This window comes from Aulostomus chinensis, chromosome 18 (assembly GCF_037954235.1).
Source record: "Aulostomus chinensis isolate RoL2024-O1b breed Wild chromosome 18, RoL_Achi_v1.0, whole genome shotgun sequence".
Classification (NCBI taxonomy): domain Eukaryota; kingdom Metazoa; phylum Chordata; class Actinopteri; order Syngnathiformes; family Aulostomidae; genus Aulostomus; species Aulostomus chinensis.
In genome coordinates, this window is record NC_141337.1 from 616,745 (window position 1) to 644,742 (window position 27,998).

Consider the following 27,998-nt stretch of genomic DNA (forward strand, 5'->3'; position numbering starts at 1 on the left):
AGGTTCTGGCCTAAAGACACCAGCTAGACTGAAAAATGAGTCTAAATAATTGACCATTTCTTCTCATCAGCTGTGAAGGACCCCAGGGAAAAAACTTTCAAAACCTGGCCTACAAACCCACCCACAACCCACTTGGCCTTTTTTGGATTCTCAGTGTTGCATTGTGAGTTTGAAGGACAATGTGTCTTTCACAGCATTTTACTCTTTTCACTCAGGAGGGTTAAACTTTGAGAGGTCTTGCTTGTGTTGTATGTCGCTTTGGACAAAAGCGTCTGCTAAATGAAATTGTAGACTTGTAGGTCATTCAGTGAAGCCAAGTATTCACTTATTTGTGTGACAGCGTGTCCTGCAGATTCAAGTGGTTCGCATAAAAGCAAAACAACACATGAAGAAGTGGAGGGAAACCAGAGGAGAACAAATGCCAATAAGACTTGAGGTGGATTTCACGAGCCTCCTCCTGAGGATGCTTTCTCAAATGTCCTGGTCTGACAAGAAAAAACACTTTCCTTTTATGCAATCTTGAATTTGTAAGTATCCGTTGAGTCACATATTTGCTGCTTTATGCCTTTTGTAGCTAGTTTATACCAGTTTTAGTGCTTTTTTTTTTTTTTTAGTTTGAGAACAATATCTTAGACGCTATAGATGTTGTTTTGTTCCAGTTTAGTGATGCGTAAAGTTGCTATAATTCCTTCTAATCCCTCCACCCTGAATGAATCCCAGGCTGATTTACAGGTTATTCAGAAGACAAATACATCAGTAACAGTGAAACTTGGACAAAGTGGTTGCAATAAAGCAAATATCCAAGTGTTGGTGTGCACAGAATTCCAATGAATCCCTGTAATGTTGAACAAGAGCAAAGTAGGACCTGAATGTGAAGATGAACGCAAACACGTCAATACTCAACCCAAAGTTCAAGTTGCGTATGAACCACCATATTTTGGTTCCAAAGTACTCTTAAGTCAACTAAGCTTGTGTGTATCCAGTGAGTGACTCATCAGCTCCACCATCGCTGAGAACGTGTGGAGAAAGGTGGAAACAAAACACAGTGGCAATGATATTTGTGGAGTGATTTAGTCAGTAGAAGTGCCATTTGCCTCTTAATGGACAAAACAAACCGCACTGAAACAGTGACCTAAACTGAACCATGGGTTTGTTGAAGTGTGCAAGCCTTCGCCCAGAGACCAGCCCCCCTGCTACATCCCTGGATGCATCTTCTAATCGGCTCCAACTGTGACAGAGTGGGCCTGTATAATGGAGGAGCGCGTCCACAGGACATGTCCACAGGACATGTCCACATCCAGTGTTGCTTGGTAATGCAGGTGTGAAGTTAGCGTTTGTGCCTGGTTTATTTATCAATAGCAAATGTGTTTGTCAAATGAAATTAGGTCAAGCAGTTCAGTGGCTTCTATTTATTCCGACTGAAACTGGTCTTTTCAAATACCTGTACACACGTTACTCACACTGGTCATACTTTTCGTATCGCACCCAGATAATACTGTAATCTTTTTATTTGCAGATGGTGCAAACACACCCATACAAGTACACTTGCTATTAAAAAAATATGTGGGTAGGAAACTGAGAGCTGCATCACTGAAATTAGCAATGAGGCCACATTGTGGGCATGAAGGTGCTACTGTCAACCTGGTGGTCTGAGACTCAGCTTCTAACACCTGGTGATGTGTGCGTCTAATTATAGTGAAGAAAGAGTGACACTCAGCTACAATACTAAAGTCAAGTCAGGTTTATTTGTGTGTCACCAAACCCCAACCCCAGACTGATGGACAGGGACAAAGACAGAGAATGAAGGAAGACAGAGAGACAGAAGGAAAGAGAGGGACAGAGATAAAGAGGGAGAGAAAGGAGGAAGACAGAGAGACAGAAGGAAAGAGAGGGACAGAGATAAAGAGGGAGAGAAAGGAGGAGAGACTGATGGACAGAGACAAAGACAGAGAATGAAGGAAGACGGAGAGACAGAAGGAAAGAGAGGGACAGAGATAAAGAGGGAGAGAAGGAGGAGAGACTGATGGACAGAGACAAAGACAGAGAATGAAGGAAGACAGAGAGACAGAAGGAAAGAGAGGGACAGAGATAAAGAGGGAGAGAAAGGAGGAGAGACTGATGGACAGAGACAAAGACAGAGAATGAAGGAAGACGGAGAGACAGAAGGAAAGAGAGGGACAGAGATAAAGAGGGAGAGAAAGGAGGAGAGACTGATGGACAGAGACAAAGACAGATAATGGAGGAGGACAGAGAGACAGAAGGAAAGAGAGGGACAGAGATAAAGAGAGAGAGAGAGAAAGGAGGAGAGACTGATGGACAGACGGGGACGTGAGCAGGTGGAGCTACGGGTGGCAGCTGGAGCCTCTTCAGGTCTGGAGCCTCCTCCAGCAGCACCAGGATCTGGGATGAGGGGAGAAGAAGAGGAGTTAGTAACACGTATGAGGACAGGAGGAGGAGAGAGAAGCCCAGTGCATCATGGGAGATCCCAGCAGTCTGAGCTTATAGCAGCAGATCTAAGGGCCAGCCTAAGCAGTCCTGACTAGAAGCCTGATCAACAAGGAGGTCTTAAGTCTGCTCTTAAACCTAGAGAGGGGGTCTGGGTCCTGGACTGAAACTGGGAGACGGTTCCACAGGAGGGGAGCCTGGTAGCTGAAGGCTCTGGCTCCATTCTACTGTTAGAACTCTAGGAACCAGCAGGAAACCTGCATCCTGGGAGTGAAGGGTTCTAGCTGGATCATAGGGGACTAGGAGCTCTGTCAGGAATGAAGGAGCCTGACTGTTGAGGACTTTGATGGTAGAAGAAGAATTTTAAATTCTGAATCTGACAGGGAGCCATGCAGAGAAGCAGTCCAGGAGAGACCTGGTCTCTGCTACCAGTTCTAGTCAGGGGGGCAGCAGCGTTCTGGACCAGCTGGAGAGTCTTTAGGGACTTATTAGTCCAGCCTGGTAGGAGGGAGGTGCAGTAATCCAGCCTGGAAGTGACAAAAGCAGGGACTAGTTTTTCTGCATCTTCTTGAGCCAGGATGTGTCTGATCTTAGCGATGTTACGTAGATGGAAGAAGGCGTCCTGGAGATTTGTTGAATGTGGGAGTTAAAGGGTCCTGGTCTAAGAGAACTCCTAGGTTCCTTACGGTGGTGCTGGGGGCCAGGGTGGTGCCATCCAGGGTACCTGTCTCATCAGATCAGGTGGTCCTCAGGTGTTTGGGCCCAGCACAAGAACTTCAGTTTATCAGAGTTTAATAAAGGAAATGATGGTCCTCCATGTTTCCTGTCCTTCAGACAGGCCTCCAGTTCAGTCAGCTGGTTTGTTCCATGTGGATCATTGATGAGTTCAGCTGAGTGTCGTCTGCACAGCAGTGAACATTAATGGAGAGTTTCCTGATCATGTGACCTAGAGGAAGCAGGTCCAGGGTGAAGAGGACTGGTCCGAGCACAGACCCTTGTGGAACACCAGAACTGACTGTAGTGGTCTCAGAGGAACCATCATTAACTAGTACCAATTGAGATGACCTCGTAAATATGACCTGAACCAGTTTAGTGTGGTTCCTTTAATACCAGTGACAGGTTCCAGTCTCTGTAGAAGGATATGGTGGTCAATGGTACCAAAGCTGCACTGAGATCTAATCAGACCAGCACAGAGACCAGTCCCTCATCTGGTACCAGTAGGAGGTCACTGGTACCTTTGACTAGTTCTGTTTCTGAGCTAGGATGAACCTGGAACCTGACTGAATCCTCCAATCAGCTGTTGCTGTGGAGAAGTCACAGAGCTGTTTAGCAGCTGCTTTCTCCAGAACCTTGGAGAGAAAAGGAAGATGTGATGTTGGTCTGTAGTTGGTAGAACTTCTGGATCCAGGCTTGTTTTTGAGGAGGGTTTAATTCCTGCTACTTTAAAGGACTGAGGGACGGAACCAGATACCAGCGCCACATTGATCATATCTAAGAGGGAGGGGCTAACGAGGGGAGAGAGTCTTGGAGCAGCTTAGTTGGGATGGGGTCTAGGAGACAGGTGGAGGTTTAGAGGAGGACATTATTGAACTGAGCTCATGAAGGCTGACGGGAGACAAACTATCCAAGTGTGAGTCTGGTCCTCCAGCTGCCTCCAAGGTTCTGGGTTCTAGGGGCCATGTTGTCATCAGATGGCAGCAGGAGAAGAAGTTTCTCTCTAATCAGGAGAATTTGGTCATGAAAGAAGTCCATGAACTCTTTGCTGCCCAGGGAAACAGGACTACTTGGTTCAGCAGAGCTGTGGCTCTCTGTCAGTCTGGCTCCAGGACTGAAGAGGAACCTGGGTTGTTCTTGTGTTCCTCTGTTAGTGCTGAGTAGTCGGCTGCTCTGGTTCTACCAGGGGCTTTCTTCTAGGTTCTAAGGCCATCTTGCCAGACTACATGTGACTCCTCCAGTTTGGAGCAGCGCCATCTTCTCTCCAGTTTCTGGTTTCTTGTTGAAGCTGTCAGGTTCCAGAACCGTACCAAGGTGCTTGTTTCCTTGGATTCATAGTTTTCTGTTTTAGTGGGCCAGTAGAGTCCAGAGTTGTTGCTAAGGTGCTGCTGCTCTATGGATAAAAGGATCAGTTTGGGAGGGACTAAGGTGGACAACAGCGTCCTCTGTTACAGTGGGACATGACACTGAATTTAGCACCAATGGAACCACTTCCTTAAATCCAGGTGTGGCCTGATCAGACAAACATCTGGAAACCACAGTTTTCCTGAGTGGAGTGTAGTTGATCAGTCCAAATTCCAAAGTGATTGATTGGTGGTCTGATAAAAGCGTTCTGTGGAAACACAACCAGATGTTCAGCTTCAGTTCCACATGTTAGGAGGAGGTGGAGGTGTGGTTGTGACAGTGAGGGGTTCATGGACAGACTGATGGACACCAGTTGAGTCTAGGAGAGAGAGAAATGCAGGACCAGACTGTGGTTATCAACATCCTCATGAATACTGAAGTCTCCTCCAATCATGACTTGATCTGATTTAGAACTAAACTGATAGAAACTCTGAGAATTCAGATCAGAATCCAGAGTCAGGACCAGGAGGACGGTCCTCAATCATCAATCAGAGAGGCTGGAGAGTTTCCAGGCTGGAGGAGACAAACTGAGAATCAGGCTTTCAGAGGAATGGAAACTTCTTCTGGCTTGACAATGATGTGTTCTAAACATTGGTGGAGTTTGAGTGTGTAATGTGTGAGTGACTGGAGGAGAGGAAGGAGCCCGGGATCATTCAGGGTGAGACGTTTCTGCAGCCATAACATGTTTAGAGTTTAGAGAGAGATTAAAAACAGCCTGATGATGGTACGTTCAAGTGCTTTAATCCTTATGTGGGCGATTGGTGCTGAGACGGGAAGGAGAGGCGAAGAGTCAGGGAAGGATGACGGGGATGATGATGATGTAAGAGAGATTCAGGCAGAGTTGTATTGATACGGGGAGGCGCTGCTTCCTCCCTCACCACTGACTTCAGCTCGACCCACCATCCCGGGAATCCACAGCTGCTGCTCATTTTTCCCGTTAACTGGAACTTTGTTGTATATGAAACTTTTTTTTAAATTGAATCAGAATAATAAACCTTTATTGTCCCACAGTGGGTAAATTTACTTCGCTGCAGCAGCCAAATGTTGACAGAATAATAAATAGAGCAACTGTGAAAATAGAGATAAAAATATAACAAAACAATTTGTAAAGTGTGGCTTAAAAACAGCAGCAGGGATGAGAGTATTTTTATTCCACAGCCCAGCATTGACCAATAGTCTCCAGGAGTCACTGAGAGCAAAGTTGATTGGACCGTCTGACAGCTGCAGGGAGGACGGCCCTGCGATGCGGCTCCTTCACACAGGTGGGTGAAGAGGCCTGTCGCTTAGGAGCTCTGCAGTACAAGAAGTTACAATAATTCAACTAAAATAACTTGGATTCATAAAGCAGCTTTCAAAGATCCAAGTCTGCTTTACAGAGGTCAACTTCAACAAGTCAGAACAAAACTCAAATAACTGAGTTGAGGTTAAATGCTGGAGTGCTAGGTCATCTGAATAATCCAGGAAGAATTACACGAGAGACGATCAAATAAAAGAGGATAAAAGCAATACAAGTCCAGGGGCCGCTCTCTCAGAGCCGTTTAAATGTATGGAATATAAATCATATTAAACATAAAAAGGTTGCAACTCCTTAAACTTTATCCGCTAGTGTACTCTAAATTAGATTGTTTTAATCAGTTTATCACCTGAAAAAGGAGCTGATTCACTGTCTGTCAAAAGACTAATCAATTAAGAGCCTAATGCTCTGGCACCTTGAAGCAACCTTTAAAAACCAACAGTTTACAGCCAGGCGTGAGCAGCTTCGTGTCTTTGACCTTATTTTGGAGGGTCCACTATGTTGGGACGTGATGCTCTTAGATTTTATGTTTGAGCCTCTCCGCCGGTTTTGGCAGGTTGTCTTCCAGATGTACCTCCTCTGCAGTGGCTGGGCCGCTTGTTCATAGTGGATGAGAGTTATTTTTAGGTTTGAGAGCTGCTTTACCTGTACAGGTGAGTTGACCTGCACGGGCAACACCAGTGAGCAGGGACGAGCGAGTGTGAGGGAAACATTCAGTTTACTGTGGTTTTGTAACCCAGCACAGACTGGTGCTCTTGTTCGAGCTGACGCTCCCCGTTTCCAGAGCTGAGTGGTTCGGGTCTCTCACTCCGACGCATGATTGAATTTGGTGTTTTTAGCAGCACAGGTTGTGTTTGGCTCCACCCCTCAGGCCGGCCGCTCCTACCTCATGTGTCATGCGAGCTGAATGTCAGTCATGATATCATGGAACTTGTCATCTTTCAACCTGCATACCTGGTGGTGCCGTGTGTGGTGCCATGTTTGAGCTGCTCAGGCTTGTGAAAATAGACGGAGAGATAAACATAGCCATCGACCTGTAATTCCAAGGCTCCTCAACCTCCTGGTATTCAGTGTTATGAAGACGGCATTATTCCTCCAGTCTCCTGACATCCTCCTCAGGACAGCAGAGAAGTCACTTCCGCCAAGTTCTCCCTCCGAGGTTGTGAAAGCTCTGAGGAGCAGCTAGCTGTGATTTGCTCAGCTGCTGATTGATTCTCATGTTTCAGCACTCGAGCAAACAGCTTTTCGTCTCGTAACTACATTTTTTTTGGATGGGCAGTGTGGGGGGAAAAAAGGAGGATGGAAGCTGTTGCATGACCCAGCCCCATGGCCGGCCCCGCAGCTGTGATGGAGTAGTGACCATCTAACACTGAGGTCTTCCTGGGTTTTGCTGCGGCTCCCTCAGATTCTGAGACCTCAGTGTCATCTCCCTGTCCTTCATTGACCCTCCTCGGGTTCTCTCAGTGTCCCCGGCAGCCCTGCTGGGGTTTATCAGTGGCAAGCCAAGCAGTGGGGTGTCCTCCAACACAATCTAACCAGCAGATATATTCTTCTCCCACTATGTGCAGAGAGTGATGGAAAATCAATGCCGTTTAGGAGCTCAAAGGCACTTGATGCTTACACTGCATCGTTGGCTGCTCATCTACATGCAGATGTTTCAGTTCCAGTGTGGCTGTTAATGCCTCCACTTTATTGAAGTAAAGTTGATTTAAAGTACAGCAAAGATGGTGCCTGTCCCCTCAGAGGTCAGACATGACCCACGCTGCCACCTTCCTCAATACACCACTGATTGATTAACTTGCTAATAAAGTTTTATTTTAAGAGGACGTTCAGCGACCTTGATACGCGCTCCCTCTGGAGGCTGCTGCCTTTCACATCTGATTCCTCCGCAGCGTTAAAGTTAAGAGCTCTCATAGGGGACGTAGACGACAGTCACTTGTAGCCCTCCTCGTTCAGCCTGCAGACAATTTCTCTGGATCCTCTACAAAATCAAGCAAGGTTTTTATTAGTTTCATTAAAATTGTTGTGAAAAAGTCAGTGATAAGCATTAGAGCACATGACAGCTGACCCTTGTGTACTTGAATTGATAAACTACTGAAAAAATTAGCCTAAAACAAAATTTTCTGTCTGAAGGCGGAGTCTCAAACGACGCATGTGTGGAGTGACGAGCCGCTGCCAGTAGGGGGCCTTCAGTGGGCCGAGTTTAAATGCTGGTGTCTGGGTCAAATTCACACTGAATTGCCACTCAAGTGGGCTATAATTGATCTTGCGTTAATTTTTAGAATGGATTAATTTGCAGTGTAATTATTTAATCTAATTCATGTGTTAAAGTGACAGCCCTAAAAAGTAGCTATTTTTATTGTCCAAAAAAAACCAATGCTTTTCTCAGACAATTGGCAAAAAACTTGAAAACTAGCAAAGGTTACTTTAAAAAATTCAGGAAAACAGCATTCTATGTTTCATTGGTTGTTATTACGGGTGAAAGGTTATTAAAGAACTGGCAAAATCAGAGACTTGAAGCCAGTGATGCTGATTAATGTCTGAACACTTGCAGCTCAACAAAGTCCTCAGCTGGCGTCAGAGGTACGACAGCTTGATGTGTCCATAGGTTCATCGTCATCGTTGTGGGTCCGGCCTGAGTGGCAGGGACATGACAGCGCAGATGGTTTAATGGAGATTATCACAGCAGGAGGAAGTGTTCGAGCTGCAAGCCATTGGGGGGGTCCACTCCTCACCTCACCTCACAAGCTGTATCGGAGCAGCAGATCGGGAGGCGCCAGCGCTGGATTGCTGACTGGACATGAGGGAGCGGTAGTCAAGGAGACGTAGAGGTCAGAGAAATGACTGACGGGTCTGCAGCATTTCTGTGTTGATGTCACTCGTCAGTGTGCGTGTGTTTGGTAGCGCCTGATAAACGGAGTGATCCATTACGAGCTCTCATTTGTCAGAGATAGAATACACACTCATGCATCACACTTTTAGTACACACTTCTTATCTGTCTTATCAGACGTCTTCCTCTGCACATTGAAGGACAGTGTGTGTGTGGATGTGCGACATAATGGTCAACAATGACAGTTTGCTTGTATCACATGTGACTGTACTAGATGCTTATTGTTGAATGACTGTCTTTTAGTTTCCTACATTTCCCATCAGGCATTGAGGAAATGTTGCAGTCACAGGGTTTCTCTGGGTTCTTGATGAGGACCAGCATGGAACCAGGAACTGTGCAGCCTGGTCAGACTTTCTAACACACTCCTGCTAGTGTGTGAGTGGTGTCAAGGAACTTTCATAGTTACATTTGTGGTTGTGAGGACTTTTGTTAGTTGGACTGATTCCAGTGATTTTGTCTCTGTTATTGAAGTTTGGGCGATCTGTTCCTGTCCTCCCCCTCTAACATCGTACTGGAGTGTACCGGGGGGGACAGCATGTGACGGAATTTGTGCAGGGTGAGTGGAGGTTTGACGTGTTACCTGACATGTCAGTTTAAACAGAGCAGATCAGGACCAGGTCAATTTTCAAAATAAAACTCCACGTGCAGTCGCCGGATCACCAAAGCAGACAGAAAGGAACAGAAAACAGTCATGAGTGCTTCATAAACATGATAGAAACCTGAGCAGAGGCAACAACTACATCAACAGAATCTGAGCAAGTTTATAAAACTGGACATGCAGAACCAGCTGGTCTCACACGCTGGAGGAAATTTGGAGGACGGAGGCAAACAAACGGCTGCTCATCATCTCTCCCCGCTGAGCTGCCTGTCACACTAGTAGATGACGCGGCAGGTGCCTGCCCTCTACTGGTGACTGATAAACACTACAGTACAACGGTTCAGTACGAAAGGTACGCCTGTGAAATTGACTGTATTGAAATGTTACCGTCTGGATTTTTAATACCGTGTTATACCGTAACACCTTCATCCTGCCCAAGCCTGCTGTTAATCATATAGACCTGGAAGAAATTTGCCCCGGATTTAAAAAAACTGGTACAGTCATTTAGATATGAGATTATATTTTTGCCTGAGAAATATTTGAAGTTCTTGAGGCTTTTGTCAGCGTCTCTGTTTGGAGGGTGAGTTAACCCATGAACCCATAAACTAATACCTCCACTGTGGCGTTCTGTTCTCCTGTCGAGAAGCTCCGTGAGGGAGACGAGGCTGCTGATGTGCATCAAGGACATTTGAGAACGATTGGAACGTCTCGTTAGCTGAAGGCAAATGATTGTGATTTCCATAATGTGCAGCGGCTCGTAGTCACATGAAAAATGCAGAAAGGTTAAGAATCGCTAATCCCTCTGACGCCCTGGCATCACCTGTAGCTCATTAGGCGTCTAGCTGCGTGTTTGTGGGACCCATCTGAGCTTTGATTGGCTGGTGAGGTAGTGGCAGGAGCAGCAGCCCTCCCTCCAAACATCCAGGTAGAGTGAAATAGTACCGTTAATCCATGGGCAGGCGGACGTTCCGCGCTTCCTCTCACATGTCACATGCTGGTCTTTGTTGTTGTGGTTTCCTCTCAGAGGAGCAGATCTGCATTAGTCAGGATTTACCTGGATCAACTTATCAGATAGTTGGGAACGGGAACTGATGCACACCAGTGTTGAATTTGACATGTGACTGTCTTGACCCTGCAAAAGTAGAGGAGTGGCGCACATCCCATGAGTAGGTGCTGGGCGACACGTCACCGTAGACAGGCAAAGAAGAGAGTTGGTGCATTTATTTGAGCACATCACCATACAGCGACGTTTCGAGCAGAGCCACTTTTGACTGTCTTGACCCTGAAACATCTTAACCTTTAGCTAACCTTTTATCTCACTGTGAACTTTGACCTTTGACCACCAAAATCTTTCCAAGTCAGCCTTGCGTCCCAGTGGACCTTGTTGCCCGGTTTGATCAAGTCCCCCGAGGTGACTTGAGATGCTCCGTTCATAGAAAGTGACGCTGAGCTCCGACCTCCTAAATACAAGTACAGTCATGAAAAAGTGTTTCTGGCGCGGCAAGTGAGTTTCATACTATTTTATTTTTTTACCACCATCGCTACTTATTAGAAACCCTTGAGGGACAGGTAGGGTACAGGCTTTGTTAAGCTTCTTAATGCACTGCAGCAATGTCGTCTTGGGACTTGGTATCAGCAGATACTCCAGATCAAATGACTCGGACTTGACGGCCCTTAAGTTACGGAAAGGAACCTCTTTTGGCTGGTATTGATTTCCGTCTTTGTATCAAAATGTGTTGCTTTATTATAGTTACTTACACACTTCTGAACTCAGAATTGGATTTATCTTTATGCTTAATGTGCAGGCAACACATTGGTTATGATACTGGCCATAGCCCCAGTGGACGTTTGTGACAAATTTTAAGAAATTCCACCGAGGTGTTACTCAGATTTCATGTTAGTGAGGATGCTGCGGACGGAGGGAGAACGCTGAGTGCTCCTCCCCGACTCCTGTGAGCAGCACATGGACAACCTCAGGTGTGTAATTTCTCTCACTGTCCAGTGGGAAAACACCTGGTATATCACAGTTCTGCACATTTACAGCTGCCCTCTGTCTCTCTTGGTGAGGTTCAGGTTTGCAAACAAGGTCCAAGATAAATGCAACTTTTGTGTGTGGTCGTTCTGACACCAGCAGTTCATCCAACCCACAAACTCAGTCACTCCAGCGTCAGATAAAACCATCGGAGTCGTCTCTGGACACTTCCTGTGTAAATTATCCTGACCTTTCTGGGGCTTTGTCAGGGGAAAGATGGCGATATATTCCACCGGCATCTCTGCTTCCACTACCTCTCATTTGTTATTGTCCGTCCCCTCATGACAGGCCTGTCTTTAGTAGTGACACATGGCCGACTCAAGCGCCACATACCTAATTAAGAGTACTGTCCGCAAAAATTAGGCAGCCCAAGCACCATCATTAAGACCAAAATTAAAACTACGGTCGCGTAAACGTGGAACACACGTGTTGGAGTAACTCTGAACTCTGAGGTTACAATCAAAAGCTCCCCTGAATTATCTTTGATTTTATATTTAGAGATAGAGATAGAGATGGATGGATGGATAGATAGATAGATAGATAGATAGATAGATAGATAGATAGATAGATAGATAGATAGATGGATAGATGATAGATATATGATAGATATAGAGATATAGATAGATGGATAGATAGATTGATGGATGATAGATATAGAAAGATAGATAGATAGATAGATAGATACCGTAAATTCCGGACGATAGAGCGCACCGTTATGTAAGCCGCAGATGCTTATTTTAGGGAAAAAAATCAACTTTGAACACGTATAAGCCGCACCGGTAAATAAGCCGCGGTGCACGGCGGAAACACCTCGGCCGCCCGTTCTCTGCGTGTTGACCCAGTCTTCCAGAGCATTTTCAAGTTCGGGCCATCTGCTAGTATGACCTCTGAAAGCTTTTGTCGTCTTTTTGCATTGGGTCAGTTCGTCATGTTGCCGCCTCCAGCGTCTCACCATCGATTCGTTTATGCCAAACTTACGTGCTGCAGCTCTATTTCCATCTTTAACCACCAGATTGATTGCCTTTAACTTGAAAGCTGCATCATAAGCATTCCTTCTTCTGCTCTCCATCTTGAGGGTGAGTACAAATGACTGAAAATATCGTGTGATGCTCTTTTTACACTGCACCGCAGCATGGACTGGACGCTCCAAGTACAGTACTTAGGGAAATTACCATAACATTTGGCTAGGAATTTCCCTAAGTACTGTACTTGGAGCTGCCATCAGGAACAATAGGGAATTACTGCCTGCTGCCGCTGCCCGCCACACCCCAGGGTGAAGGTAAAATCCTCGTATGAGACGCACCGGAGTATAAGCCACAGGGCATGAAGCGTCGAAAAAAAGTCGCGGCTTATAGTCCAGAATTTACGGTAGATAGATATATATAGAGATATAGATAGAGATAGAGATCTAAATATATAGATAGATAGATAGATAGATATATATAGAGATATAGATAGAGATAGAGATCTAAATATATAGATAGATAGATAGATAGATAGATAGATATATAATCAGATAGAGATATATAATCAGATAGAGATATAGATAGATAGAGATACATATATAGATACTGTATATATATATCTATATATGTATCTATCTATGTATAGATATCTATCTATATCTCTATCGATATCTAATTATATATCTATATCTATCTATCTATCTATATCTATATATAGATAGATAGATAGATATAACACACACACACACACACACATTCTAGCAGCTTTAGTGTATTTTCCAGATCTTTTCTGTTGAAAAATCTCAGCTTGTTTTGACCCTTCATTGACAACATGCAATACCTGTGTTTTGTTTTTTTTGGCATCTCTAATTTGGTGATGCATCCAGGTAACTGACATACTGGTACAAACATCTGGTGTCCCAGTGGGTTGAAATGGTTGCTGTCATTTTAAAGCCCCCAGAAGCAGAAACTTTCCTGCTCTATAATTATATTGTCACTTGAAGATGAATCACACAGGCGCTGCTGGAGTTAGCGTCGGAAGATAAGGTATTAGCTTGCTACTTTTAGCTCATTTTAATGCTCAAAAAGAGAATCCAGAGCAAAAAAAAAGCCTTAAATCTTTCAATCTTTTGTTTCAAAACATGACAAGTCAGATTGTTCCCTCCTCCCTCCTGTCTTCACTTATTTAAAAGTGGAGGCCTGATGAAAATGTTTGCTGGTGATTAATGACACTGGAGGAAGATGCTCTCTCATCCTGACAAACATATAGTTCCATTATGCTGTTAATGTCCTGGCCGTGCCCCCCAGACACCCACCCCCCACCTTTCCTCACCACATAGCTCCTCCCACCCCTCAGCATCTTCCTCCCTGCTGCGGGTGTGTTCAGTGAATCAGTTGACTTGTTATTGCCATCATAAGGTTTTGTATGTATCTCCTGGGCTTTTATGGCCTATTTTATTCCATTTCTATTCCATACCACTGTGGTCAAGTCACCCTCGAGTCTTTTATCATACATGTCACAGCCCAGGCAGTCGGCTGCTCCGTAATATCCCACACACCGTGCATTTGTGTCTGATGCAGCCGGAGCGTTATTTTTCTCAGTATTATGCCATCACATAGAAGAATAAATGTCTTTCTGGGCCTCTATTATGAACTTGTGGGTAGACGTTACTATCGAGCCTCGTCCATTCATTGTGACACATCATTTCTCTCTGCTGATGAATTTAATCAGTCCCAATGAAAAGAAAAACAAGTAGTGGATGATTTGCACTGCAAATATCTTAATTTATGTTATTAAAGAAAATCTAAAATCACTTTGGTCTGTAGTCACACATTCCAGGTCTCAACTCAAAGCCTTAATTAAAGTTAAATGATGTGTGCAGTCGTAAGGGTCTTAAATTATTGCAGCAATTTCCGTATCTTTGCTGCTGGAAGGAAAAATGGCTATTTCAGTGGAGTAGTCTGCACTGCACATACTCATTTCTCTTTGATATCCACAAATACAGTTTGCTGTTACTATGGGTTTTTTTTACAGCGTTCCAGTGTGAGGCTGTTTTCAAACTTGTCTTGCAGAACTACTGTTTGTTCTTGTGGTAGATAAACAGTAGGTAAAGCTCTATTACATCCCAGATGTATCGTGTAGATTTGAGGACTGTGACCTTTGACCACTCAGTTCATCCAGAGTTGCAATGGACAACTGCACCAACGCTTGGACCTGTAGAAGCTGTAAGATCAACACAACTGTCCACCAAGTCTTGCTCAAATAAAAATCTCATCACTCAAATTATTACTACACTATTGGCAGTAACTCACCTTAAAACAGTTCCTGTTGTATTTGTGGCGCTTCAGATTAGACATTAGACATCCCTTTGCCGTCCTTCATTAAGAGGTGGTGGCAACAGCTTTCACCAAATAATCAAGAACAAATGAATGATTGGTGGCCTGCTGTGCCATCATTTTGTGTTTCAAATCAATTTGGAATAAAGATTAACATCAGAAGCAAATGGCGGGGGATCTTGGGACTTTGGGGATTTGGGATCATAATCCGTCTTCCTCTATTTGATTGTTGGGGGGATTACCAGTGTCCAGGCTGGGCCGCCACATGGAACCACCCAGGCACTTAGGAGGTTTATAGCTGGACTGTCTCCCTAGTGTGATCTCCTGGTACCATTAACCTTCTTTGTGTCTCACAAAATACCAAAATCAACCAGAGATGTCAGTTGTCCGAAGCCTGACAGCTTGGTAGTCTCCACTAAAGCAGTCATTTGGCTTGCATGGATATAAATTCAGCTACTCTGAGGTGTGAGAGCCCAAGGACATCTGTGGCGTCATGGTGTTGGACTGACCCGACAGAACCTGCCACAAAAGATGTTGATTAATTAGTGAAGTGGGATGGATGTCGTGTAGCCCTGGATGAAGAGCCTATGCAGAAGAACCTCTGGCATATGTGGCGTAGCGGATTGGCCCTCAAGTGACATAATCTCATGCCGGTTAAATGCCTCTTCTGGTCTCTGCACTCAGTCAGCCGCACAAATCCAAAGCACCGGCCGTCATAGACTTTGAAAGTGACTGACAGCTACAGCCTGAGTTGGTAGCAGGTTTTGGCCATTATTGAGATCATTCACCATATCTAATCCCCATTAATCTCCTGCTCCCAAATGATAGCTTTTGAAGAGTGCTGGAAAAGTTTAAGTGTGATGCTGTTACCAGAAGTTTTACTTTCTAAGACAGGAAATGAAAGTTTGACCCACGAGCTCTCACCGTCCTGTAACCTCCAGCCCACCACGGCTACTCTGTGTTGTTACTTTTTAAAACTTTTGTAAAGACCAGGGTAGTTTTGAGAGAGAAATTCTGCACCTGAAGGTTCAGTGTGTTGTCCTCATGCGCCCCGGAGTTCAGGACCTCTCATCGACTCACCCAAAGAATTCAGAACAAACAGGAGCTTGTGAAGGAACCACGACTGCGTGGGCCACCACCAGGACAAACAGTCAGGAAACAAAGGCCCTAAAAGGTGGTGTCCTCTGAGCACTGCCATGATTTGGGTCATCTTCTGTAATGAGACCCTGTTATAGCAGCGAGGACCAGCACCAAAGGTGTTGGTGGGAGCTAAAATAAAAATGCTGTTGTATTGTGTTCACATGGAGCAAAGAAGTGTTTGAGTGAGGATGAAACGCGTGGTGTTATGGGCTCGTCAGAAATAGATCCCAAGAGATGCAATTATCTGCTGGAGCGACTGGAGGTAACAGGAAATATTGAGCTGCTCATTAAATGAACTGTTCATTTCAGCAAACAGTCTTCAAAAATTGCGGATTGAAAGGACTCAAGCTTGTCTGATCAGTGAACTCACATTTATGTTTTTCAAATGATTGGATAGACTTTTTCTTTCAGTCCATTAAGTTTTTGGACTTCAAGGAACTTAAATGTGAGTTTAGGGATTCAAACTCCTTAAGCCCAAGTCAGACTACAGGGGGTCTAAAATCCTGACCACGTTGAAATCTGATTGCATCACTCACCAGAAGACAATCTTCAAACAGTCCCACGCTGCAGGACCCTATTAAGTTTATCGTGCTGTACACCACAAATACAGCGGGACCATCTGTGATGTGAAGGGTTTTTAAGCTGCTTCATTTACTTCGGTTGAGGCTACAGACCTGAAGAGGCTCAAGCTGCACAAACGGAGCTGTTCTGTGGAGAACCGAAATGGCTGCTCAAGTTGAATAGATTATTGACTGCCGGTTGCATCCCCTGACTCGACGCGTTCCAGCCCACAGGAAGCAGCACTTCGCCTCACCTCATCTCTCACGAGAGCTGATAATGAAGTAGATGTAAACAAATGGCTAAAACCTAGTTGCTCCAGCGACGCTTTGCAGCACCAAAACAAACAAAAAAAACGAAGCAATAGGTGAAACATGGGTGGATGTAAAAATGTTCCGGCAGAGGTGGTGGACATGGTTTCCTCTGGGAGAAGTTGAGTATCTGTCAATGGTACTGTGTCGGGGCTCGGTTGGGTTCCAGATTCTGTACAACAGGATGATGGCAGCGCCAGCACTAACGTTAGTGTCTCTCCATGCATTTGCAGAGGATGGAAGTCAGGGCCACTGGTCTGTCGTCCTTCAAGTCTTTTGGTTTTGTGTTTTTGGGATAAGAATGATGGTGGATTCCTTCCACAGTTTTAGAAACCACCCGAGTTGAAGAGGTGCTGAAACAACCTGGTAAACACGCCTCCTCGTTGGTTGGAGCAGTCCTCATGTACCCTGCCCCTGAGCCTGTCAGGGCCAGCTGCTTTGTTGGGGTTTACTTTGCATAGGATGGAGGCTACCAGGTGTTCATTGATGGTGACGGCTTGTGTGGCGGGACTGAGGGGTGCTGGAGTCCAAGTAATCGGTGAGATGTTATTGTTAAAACGGGTGAAGTAGATGTTGAGCTGTCCTGCAAGAGAGGCAGAGTCTGGGCAGTCCACCACCACAGGCTTGGACGATCTGCCCATCATGATGTTTCAACCCTGCCATGCCTCTCTTGCATTTCCTGATGTTAGTTTTTTTCTCCACCTCCTCCTTGTGCCTGATTTTAGCCACCATGGCCTTCCTCCTGAATTCTTTCTGCAGCTCCCTCATTCTTGCTTTGTCACCCTGTAGGAAAGCCTTTTTCTTTTCCACCAAACAGGCTTTCGTGTCCTCGGTGACCCATTTCTCATTGATCTCTTGATATCAAATTGGATAGTCTTAGTCTCTCTCTGTTTTGCCACCAGTCTCTCCTGAAAACCAAGATGTTTTCTGTTTGGCACCGTTTGATTTCACTTCAATCGATACACGGTAGCGCTGACGTGACTCCGAGTTCCGTAGCAACCCTGCCAGAGGTAAACCCATGGCTACTATGTTTACCGCTGCTTGGCCACAGTGTCAGCAGCTCCAGCACCTCTTTATGCTATTGTTCCACTGGCTCAGCTTGTAAAGTACTGATGTAATAACCCAGATTTTAAATCCTAAATATCCAACAAGTTTTAAATCATGGAGGTGGAACCCCATGTGTCTGCGAGCAGAACAGGAAGATTGGGCAGATAATCGTTCCCATCTGAATCACAGCCAACATCCGGCAGATTATCCTCCTGTGTGGCCTGGATTAGGCTCACAAGACCCAAGAATATCCCTCTGATTGTGTGTGAGAAGTTTGGTTAAATTTGGATGTTTACGGCCGTAGCATCATTTCATAACTTTAGATGGAGGTGTCATTTCAAAGATAAAGGTTGTGTTTTCATTGTTGCACTGCTGAATGTTCTTCTCTTGATAATTGGATTGTCAGTTATCCATCACTGCTGGGCTTCTCAGCCGATGTCTGCGTTACAGGCCCAACCTCCATGTGTGGATCCTGCCTGATGAAGCAGAATCTTTATGTTGGCTCCGCCAGCAAAGGTGAGATGAGATTTCCAGAACTGCTTGAACAAAGTATTAAATGAATAAATGCATCGGAACCAAGCGTCATTCAATCGGTGCACGTTGTGAAAGTCACTCTCTTGTTTCTTGCCACTTTTATTTCCTGCATTTACAGCCCTGATGCGACAGTTTTGGCATGCACACCATTTCTGGAGTCTACAAATCATCAGAATTTGTAGACTCCAGAATGCAGAAGGATTCAAATGATCAAATTTTTCAGGTTGTCATCTGGACACTAAACTAGACGAATGATCAGCAATCGCTTTGACTGGGGATCAAGACAAATAAAGTAAACTAACCAGCTACGTATCCAAAAACTTTTATCGTAACATGTGTTTTCAATGGTCTAATCTGGATGCTTTATCGCACTTTCTAACTTCCTTGGGCAGCCATGTTGGGTTATCGTGGCGCCTTGACTGTGTGGAATCTCGCGAACGAGTGGGTAGCTGTACACGTCGAGCCCATTAGGCCTGATGTATGACTTCAGTGCTGGAATACCTAAATGAAGAGCAATGATGATGTGTTCTTGGATAAGTGAAGGGCAGTTGGGTTTATGCAACATGTCATTAATTTACCAAAAGCACGATAAACATTCACTGTGGTAATTTAAATTAAAACTACTTAGTGTGGCGGCCGTCGTGAATCAGCGATCATCATGAATAAGTGATCATCAGCGCCTGCATGCAGGCTCATTTGCTGAGGCAGCTCAGAGATATTAATCTCTATCTCTTACGCTTCCTGTTTCCCTGGGGATGTTCCTCCAGAGCAGCTGTGCTCATGTGGTTCTGATGCAAAAACAACACAACCCGTTTGGTCAGGTATCTGTCAGAAGGAGACCAGGAACATGTCAGCCAGTGTTTGTCTCTGTGGGTAATATTGTGGGTCCCGGCGTTGTTGGGTTGTTGCTGAGACACGGTTGAGTGGAGTCCAGTGTCCTCAGGACAGTTTGAGGTCCACTCTTGATTCATGAGTGGTGGAGTAGAAGCTGCTGAGAAATTCATCAACCCACATAAAAGCAGGTTAATAACCCTCAGGTGTGTGTGTGTGTGTGTGGGGGGGGGGGGGTTGACACTGTGTCACAGGGCTGTGGAGGGATGGGTTGGTCGGATAGAGCTTAGAACAACAGCTAGCTTAACACCAGATGTTCTGGCCACTGGCATTGCTAAAAAAAACTAAATCAAGTTTGTACAACTTCTCTATTACTCTCAATTATTCATGTGTACTCTGGTGGTCGTTGGTCCTCTGGTCATGTGTATTCATGTGTACTCTGGTGGTCGTTGGTCCTCTGGTCATGTGTATTCATGTGTACTCTGGTGGTCGTTGGTCCTCTGGTCATGTGTATTCATGTGTACTCTGGTGGTCGTTGGTCCTCTGGTCATGTGTATTCATGTGTACTCTGGTGGTCGTTGGTCCTCTGGTCATGTGTATTCATGTGTACTCTGGTGGTCGTTGGTCCTCTGGTCATGTGTATTCATGTGTACTCTGGTGGTCGTTGGTCCTCTGGTCATGTGTATTCATGTGTACTCTGGTGGTCGTTGGTCCTCTGGTCATGTGTATTCATGTGTACTCTGGTGGTCGTTGGTCCTCTGGTCATGTGTATTCATGTGTACTCTGGTGGTCGTTGGTCCTCTGGTCATGTGTATTCATGTGTACTCTGGTGGTCGTTGGTCCTCTGGTCATGTGTATTCATGTGTACTCTGGTGGTCCTCTGGTCATGTGTATTCATGTGTACTCTGGTGGTCGTTGGTCCTCTGGTCATGTGTATTCATGTGTACTCTGCGTCCAGGTCAAAGTCTTGCTGTTATTTAAAAAGGGATATTGACAGGGACAGTGAAGATGATGGCGCCATTCAAGGCTCAAATTCTGCTACCGGGATCCAGCTGCCATCGGTTTTTTTCCTTCTTTTCCAACATCGCTCTTCATAATGGTCCCTTCATTGCCTCTTATAGGTGTTGCAATTTTATGCTTTGGCTCGACTGGATCTAAATCTGCACTTATCCAGAAGGACAGCTGTTAAATCCTGAATATTCAGACCGATTCATCAGGCATGGTCATTATTCAGCAGAATTATAGGCTTTTATGTTGACACACAGGTAACCGGCTGTCGGGGGTAGAAGCGCTGACGCTAACATCCTCACAGCGCTCCCTCGCCAACTGGTTCAGATGTTTCCTGAGTCTCTGTCTTTGTCCACTCGAGGGTGTGTGTGTGTGTGTGTGTGTGTGTGTGTGTGTGTGTGTGTGTGTGTGTGAGGTTGATGTGTGATCACACACCTCTCCAACCCTCACTGGTGTCATTGGGGATGGGGGCTGGGGGCTGATGGAATTGGGGCTCCAGTCAGTGAGCCGCTGCCTCAGATTGCAGCTCTTGATAAAGAAATTGTCTGATAGGCAATCAGAGCTGTGGCCTGAGAGGATTTGAAGTTTTGGAGGAGTGTGGGGATTGGACCCACGGTTCGTGCCTGCACCGCCTCTGAGGGAGAAAATCACAAGCTGCTCCCTGAAATCCAAGCACACCTGTAGAGCCTAGATAGAATGTGAAAGTGTGTTTTCCTGTTGATGCATCATTTAATATAGTGCTTTTTCTGTCAAAGCCCCTGCTGTAATTGGTAGAATTCTAGCGGTTAATTAATTATTGCGTCAATTTTACAAATATTCAATCATGAGAAAAACACAAAGCTGCAACTGTTGTTAATTAGCATCTTTGCAAGCTCAACACACTTACGAGTGAGTACTTGAAGGGGTATCAGGGTCCGTTGAGTACATTTACTCCCAGGGTCCTGGTGCAGGAGGCTCCTAAGGCTTGTGGTCATGAGCGTCCTGTGGGTGACCGTGTGAATCTCTTCTTCTGTGTCTCTCCTGCAGAGCGTATTCACCCTCCTTCTGGGGCCGTTCACCTTTTTCAACGCTCAGAAGACCAAATATCTCCAGATTCTCACCTCCCTCATGCGCTGGATTGGTAAGAAAGAAAGTTACTTCTTCATTATTTAACACCGTTAGTCCCTCCTGCTCTCTGCTCCTCAACTCCCACATATTTCAATCCTCTGGCCCCCCCTCCTCCACCCTCCTGTTTGGCTGCAGCATTCAGGTACCTCCATCATGGTTGGGTCCTGCTCTGTGTCTCTGATTTCCGCCTCTTTTCATTGCTCAGCCTGACAGGCTTGACAGCCTGTCCCAGGCTTGATTGGACCGTCACTCACAGGACAACGGACTAAAATAAACCACCCGTCTGAGGCCCGCCACTGAATCACCGTGCTCCCGCCATCGCCACACAGCTGGCATAAAACGCACAAACATTCACACACGATCTGTGTCTGTCTGTCTGAATAAACCGGCGAGGGATGAAGGGGGTTTGCAGCACCTTTGTCGTCCATCTTCCCTCTCACGGTTCTGGCCCAGCCCTCGGTTACATAAGTGATTGGTTGTGCCAGTTTGACAGAGCTCTTATAGCTCAGGCTAAAGAGTCGTGTGCATTCAGGTGAGCACTCGAGAAAACATGTTTACTTGGGTCTGTACACTCAAACCTCCATTGTGGAGAAGCTCATCTAATTCCCTCAAATCCTACACGTCTGCAGCACGGCGTTCAGGTTTGCTTCTGACACGAAACACTGTAGGACTCATTCCTCGGCACCCTGTTGAGTCTAAAACAAGCTCCACCTTCTCTGGAGGCTGGCGTCCAGCTGGAGTCACCTCCTTGTCCAGCGGAGCCTGGTTCCTCCAGCAATGAGGAATGGGGTGACAGCCTGCTGCTGCTGCCCTGACGCCAGCAGGACCCCTCAGAGATCTGAGACAGGAGAAGGCTGATGAACGAGAGCCTAGAAGTGAAATGCTGATTTTGACATCAACTCGACCGGATCAAGACATTGACAGGCAGTGACTTGATACCAAAGTAGAGAGAAGTACTGAGCAGTATTAGATCCGTTCTCTGCAGTATTTCAGTCTTTGTCCATGTTGCTGACATTCTGACTTTGCTTTTATAAAAAAATATGGAAAGAATAAGAATCTGCTTTCCACCACGGACACAAAGGAGGAGCCTACAAGTGGTCCAGTTGGAAGTTGCTGAACAATTTTCTAAATGAGCAATAAAACACAGCAGTGGTGAGTTAGGAAAATATCACTTTCAGGGTTGTGCCATAACAAACTGGTGTGGTGATGCTTCATCATCATCATCAGTGATGGACATCCAGAGCTGCTTGACTGATACTGAGCAGTATTGGGAGGGCACCCAGACACCGTCCTCACATGGCGAAGGAGGAGGAGTCAGACAGATGAGCGACAGGTTCTGATGAACTGAATGTTTCTGTGAACTGCTGTCACACATTAGTGAACGCCCGGACGTGGACGTCCACACCGGCCTGCTGCTCTCCTCCAGTGTGGGGGACGTGTTGAGTCTGAAGCTCACAGGGTCTCCAGTGGCTGTTCGGACCTTGAAACGGGACTCAGTCTGAATGTCCTTCAGAGTTCAAAGGTCATCCTTCCCCCTCCTAAGCATCACACCCTGTGTAGCGTCTCCATTTGATTACGTTGCTCCGCCCTGCTGCTGTTCCTCAGATTAGTTCCTGGAGTATTAGTGGGCTCTTGTTGTTGAGCTTAGACCTCAGATGACCATCGATTGGATCTCCAGCCGCTAACTAAGCTTTAATTATGACGGGTGACCTCAGCGCCTGGTTCACACCAGCAGATCCAGAGACACTCGGAGGGAGGGAGGTTGATGCACCTCCTCATTCTCTTAAACAGAAGATGTTGCTTTTGTAAACTCTTAAAATCATAAACTTGAGCAAATGGAGCATGGAGCTTTGGAGGTGCTTGACTAGTCCTTTTATTTCATTACCAGTAATTGAATACTTGAGTGTATAATTGCTTCAACTCTGCGTATCCTGGTGAGAGTGATGATGCAGGAGCTCAGTGTGGTTGCTGCCTTCCTCTTTTAAGAGTTTTATTTCGTTGCATCGCTCCTTGACTTGCAGGAGACAAATGTTTTTCGGTAGACATCTGTAGATCGTGTGCAGGTTTTCCTGTGGCGCTACAGGAGCGAGGGACTCGCCTGTGTTTCCATGAAGCCGTTAGATGTGTAAGAGATTGTCCAGCTCGTCCCGTCAGCCTGAGCTGCAGCGTTTATTGTCGGTCGTATCTGAGATCCCAGCAGTCGTCACGGGCCGAACAGCCATTTATCATCCAGTCGATAAGAATTCTAGCACAGCAAGAAAATCTGGAGCTGTTGGAACCTGAGCAAAGAGCAGATCATGCTAATGAGCTGAGCTAACCCAGGAGTGAGTCTGCAGGAGGGGTGTGTATGCTGGGGAGTAGAAACCCCACAGCTGCAGTCATTCTGTTACAAGTTAATAAACGTGTAGTTGAACGTCCCTCGCATTCAGGTCATTCAACTTGTCACAACTAGCACCAGAGACGCCAGCTGAGATGGCTACTTCCTGTTAGCTAATTTGAATGGAGTTAATTAATTGTGCTGCTCCTCCAGACTTTCAGATCAAATTCAGGAGAGTTGCAAAAGCTGAAAGCAGTTTATCCAATGTTTACAGCTGCACCGGTAATGGCGGCATTCCCTACAGCCGGGACGATGACATCATCACAGTCAACAGATGTCTGTCATGACTGAAGTTTGGCGTCCTGTCCTCTGACGGGGACATTCGTAGCAGCTGCATGAGCTGGATGTGTCTCCTCACGACTGACGTTTCTTAAATGTGGCTCAGACATCCACTGGGACTCAGGGATGAAATGTTGGTGGCATACAAGTGTGATGTGGTGTCACAAGCTCAAGTAGCTGAGAACCCCTTTACCTCCCACATCATCCAGCACCCCCCCCCCCCCCCCCGTACAAACACACACACACACAGACCTCCACCCTTCTCACTAATGGCGCTGAGGAGTTCCATCCCTCCTGCAGCGGCGCCTGATGGCTCCTGGGACTATTGAGTATCGTCAGCCGCAGGTTAACAGCTCAGCTTTGTTTGCTAGCAGCGGGAACATCGGCGTGCGAGCTTCCTCCTGAGGGTTGTTAAGCAGAGGCATTCCTCACAAGGTCATGGGCGTCGCCATCCAGCTGATATAAATCACTGCCGCCACATCCAGGGACGCTCGTTAGCTCATTCTGCTCACGTGGCCACTGGTGGCGAGCTCTGGTGGCACCCGGGCCCGTGCTCAATCAGCAGAGCCTGGCAGATATCTGCATCTCACCTGATAGAGGGGTTAATGGAGGGCTTTTTATTTGGGGGGGGGGATGCTTCTGCTGGTGGATCAATAATTAGAAAGAAGAAGAGGAAATGACTGACAGTTGTTTGTAAATGGGGGGAGGAGCCTGTTTATGAGCCACTGCGTGTGAGCTGAAGTTCAGTGTCGGCTCCATATGTTCTTATTTCATGCTCCAGCATTGAGATTCATGACTGCAAGTACATACTTACTGGCGTGATGACAAGGCTGGTGTGGCTGGACGCCGTCGAGCATCACTGACTAATGAGCTCATTACAAGACGCTTCATTCTGGGGGCGTCGCTCACCGCTGCTGCACCATCGGATCGACTTCCCATTCCTGTGAGAAATAAGGTTTTACTTCTGTGCTGAAGTGAGACGGATGGCCTCCTCAGTTCTGGATCGTGTTAAACTGGGAGCTTCCCAGTAGAACCAGCCAGAGGCGACTCACTGCCGTCATGGCTGCATCTTCAGAATAGTGCTTTAGTTTGGAGGCCAAGAAAACCTAAAGATACTGACCTCAAACTTCAGTTCTCACTGTCAAATGTTTCCAAAGCCCAAAAGATCCAGAATTCTGTTCTGGATTTAATATCTTATTTAACATCAATGTCAGTAAAATGATCTCAACATTCTTACGCCGTCACGTTTATTTATATATTTGTTACCTTTCACTATGAAATGAGGATTATCTTTTTTAAATTTCCTCTCAAATGTTACATGTTTGTGTTTATTTCATTGCTGTCCAGTATTGATGATTGATTATAGATGGCTTCTACATCTGGTAGCATATCATTTTGTGGCTAATTGGAAAAAAAAATCCCCCTTTTGCCTTAAAATCCTCACAATATCTTTCAGAAAAGAGAAACAACGTCACATTTTTGGGTTGAAAGTAAACAAACAAAACACAAAAACAACGACCACTTCACAAAAAAGAAACAAAATATTAAAAGTGATACAAGTTTATTTGGTCAAACCAGTGAAGTGCATGAGTGTGTGTGTGTGTGTGTGTGTGTGTGTGTGTGTGTGTGTGTGTGTGTGTGTGTGTGTGTGTGTGTGTGAGAGAGAGAGAGAGAGAGAGAGAGCGTGCGCAGCCGGATGTTGTTTACACTCAGGCGTGTCGTCTCCACGGCTCCATCGTTTGGTTCTGTGTAAATAAACAGGTCACATGATCAGCAGAGTCATTTTACTGTTTATTGTTTGACTTGGTGCAGCTAGCAACCCGGTGCTCTCAGACACACACACACACACACACACACACACACACACACACACAGTTGGAATTTTCCTGTTTGCCAGCTGCTCCTGAAGGCAGCATGACTCCGTCATGGTTGAGGAGGAATGTTCCTGGTTGTTTTGGTGTTTTAATGAATTCTGTCCTCCAACCCGTTAAATCACCTCGGCCACTGCTGGAACACCAACTGGCCTCTCGTCCTCCTCCATATTCCTTCAAAGGCAGCAGTGATGTCACTGTCCCAGTTAAGCCGTCCGCCAGGATAATTTCCTGCATACGTGTGGTGAATGAAGGCGTGTGGAGCTCTTCCTAAATGTCGCCCTACGTTTGAAGAACGGCGCCATGATGAAAGTTGAGGTGCTTGCTGCCGGCCACGGCAGGGCTATGACTAACACCTGGTGTCACGGCCTGATTCCCTGTGTGTGTGTGTGTGTGTGTGTGTGTGTGTGTGTGTGTGTGTGTGTGTGTGTGTGTGTGTGTGTGTGAGTGAGTGAGTGAGACAGTCAGTCAGTCAGTCAGGATGTCTCCGTTGGCCACGCTCACGCTCGTCACCAGAAATCAGTTGAACATCAGGAGATGGAGCCAGGTTACTGGCGTCCCTCCAGCTGAGGCCAGGAACTTAGACCAGGGACACAGATTCACAGTTCATATTTGTAACATTTATATTAAATTACAGTTTATTTGTCATCAGCCAAAGAGGGGATTGAACCAGCGACCCTTCGGTTACTAGACGGCCACGCTACCTCTGAGCTGTACATTTATGATAATTGAAAACATTTCGATCTTCAGTTTTAACCGCGTCTTGTTTTGCGTCATTCTGAAGGTCTTTCTCAGATATGAATGACCTCAGAGACGAGCTGGTTCATAGCAAGCAGTCAACGCCAACCAGCAGTGATGTGCTGATGGGTGGAGCTCGCCACTGATGTAGCGTCTTTAGCATCATTAGCATCACAGTCTGGTCTGTCAGTTCAGTTGCTAACAGTCTTTTTGCTGTCCTTTCCAGCATTCACCATGATGATCATCCTGGCTCTGATCCGGATCGGTAAACATACTGGTGAGGGCGACCCCCCCGCCGCCTCCCTCTCCGGCGTGCCCAACCTGTTCGGCGTATGTGTTTACTCCTTCATGTGTCAACATTCCCTCCCCTCCCTGGTCACGCCCATCTCTGACAAGAAGCGCGTGGGCGTCCTGGTGTTGGCGGACTACGTCCTCATCCTTGGCTTCTACGTCCTCCTCTCCTTCACCGCCATCTTCTGCTTCAACAGCTCGCTGCTCTACGACATGTACACGCTCAACTTCACCGACAACTGCCACGTGCTGGACATCCCTGTCCTGCGCTACTTCCTGGGCCTGTTCCCCGTCTTCACCATCAGCACCAACTTCCCCATCATTGCCGTCACGCTTCGCAACAACTGGAAGACACTCTTCCACCGGGACGGCGGCACCTATCCATGGGTGGTGGACCGCATCGCGTTCCCCCTCATCACCCTGGTGCCGCCCATCGTGGTGGCGTTCTGCACCCACAACCTGGAGTCCCTGGTGGGCATCACTGGGTCCTACGCTGGCACTGGGATCCAGTACATCGTCCCTGCCTTCCTGGTGTTCTACGCCAGACGGCACGTGGAGCCTGTGATGGGCCGGGACGCCATCAACAAGCATCGCTCTCCCTTCCGCCACACCTTCTGGGTGTGGTTTGTGGTGTTGTGGGCGGTGTTCTGCCTCATGTTTGTCACAGCCAACATCATCCTGATGGACACCAGGAAGTGAGGCCGCACTGGCGGAACTGTGTGCCTTTTTTATGGACCTTTGTTGCAAATATGTAATTAAGAGTAATTTATCAAATTTGTTAAAGGGACCAAATGTAAAGCTGGAGTGCATGATGACAAGCAGCAGAACCCTGATTAAAAGATGTTTTGTGAACATGAGAACGAACTTCTGAGAAGATTTGCACAACTTTTTAAAAATTTGGTAAAAGTGCTTCAAACCAAATAAACCAAAGTCTTTCTAACTTCGGTCACCGTTATTGAACGAACGCGACTCGTCCCCAGGAAACCAACTGTCATTCAGCTGGAGAACGAACTACGCTGTCGGAGGGTAGATGACGGACGAACGCATCGAAATGCGACTGTGTCTTTCCTTGTTGTGCCGACTACACAACAACCTCTTAATCCTTCTGTCTTCATGAGCTCATTTATAGTTGTTGGAGTTTGAATGAGAGCAGCAACGAGCCGGCATGTACGTCTACGTGATCTGGTATTTTGATGCAGGAAGAGGAAGAGGAGGGTTCTTCAGCT

The 27,998-nt window shown here is 46.2% G+C and overlaps 1 protein-coding gene across 2 annotated transcripts in view; it reads left to right on the forward strand.

Moving 5' to 3' along the window:
- slc38a12 (solute carrier family 38 member 12) overlaps nt 1-27,702 on the forward strand; it is a 43,548-nt gene extending 15,846 nt beyond the window's left edge. For both annotated transcript variants that reach the window (XM_086184409.1, XM_086184407.1), the window contains exons 9-10: nt 21,136-21,229; nt 26,708-27,702. In XM_086184409.1, coding sequence (XP_086040535.1) covers nt 21,136-21,229; nt 26,708-27,471 — 858 coding nt within the window. In that variant the 3' untranslated portion in view covers nt 27,472-27,702. The remainder of the gene's footprint in view (nt 1-21,135; nt 21,230-26,707) is intronic.
- The last annotated feature ends 296 nt before the right edge of the window (nt 27,703-27,998 follow it).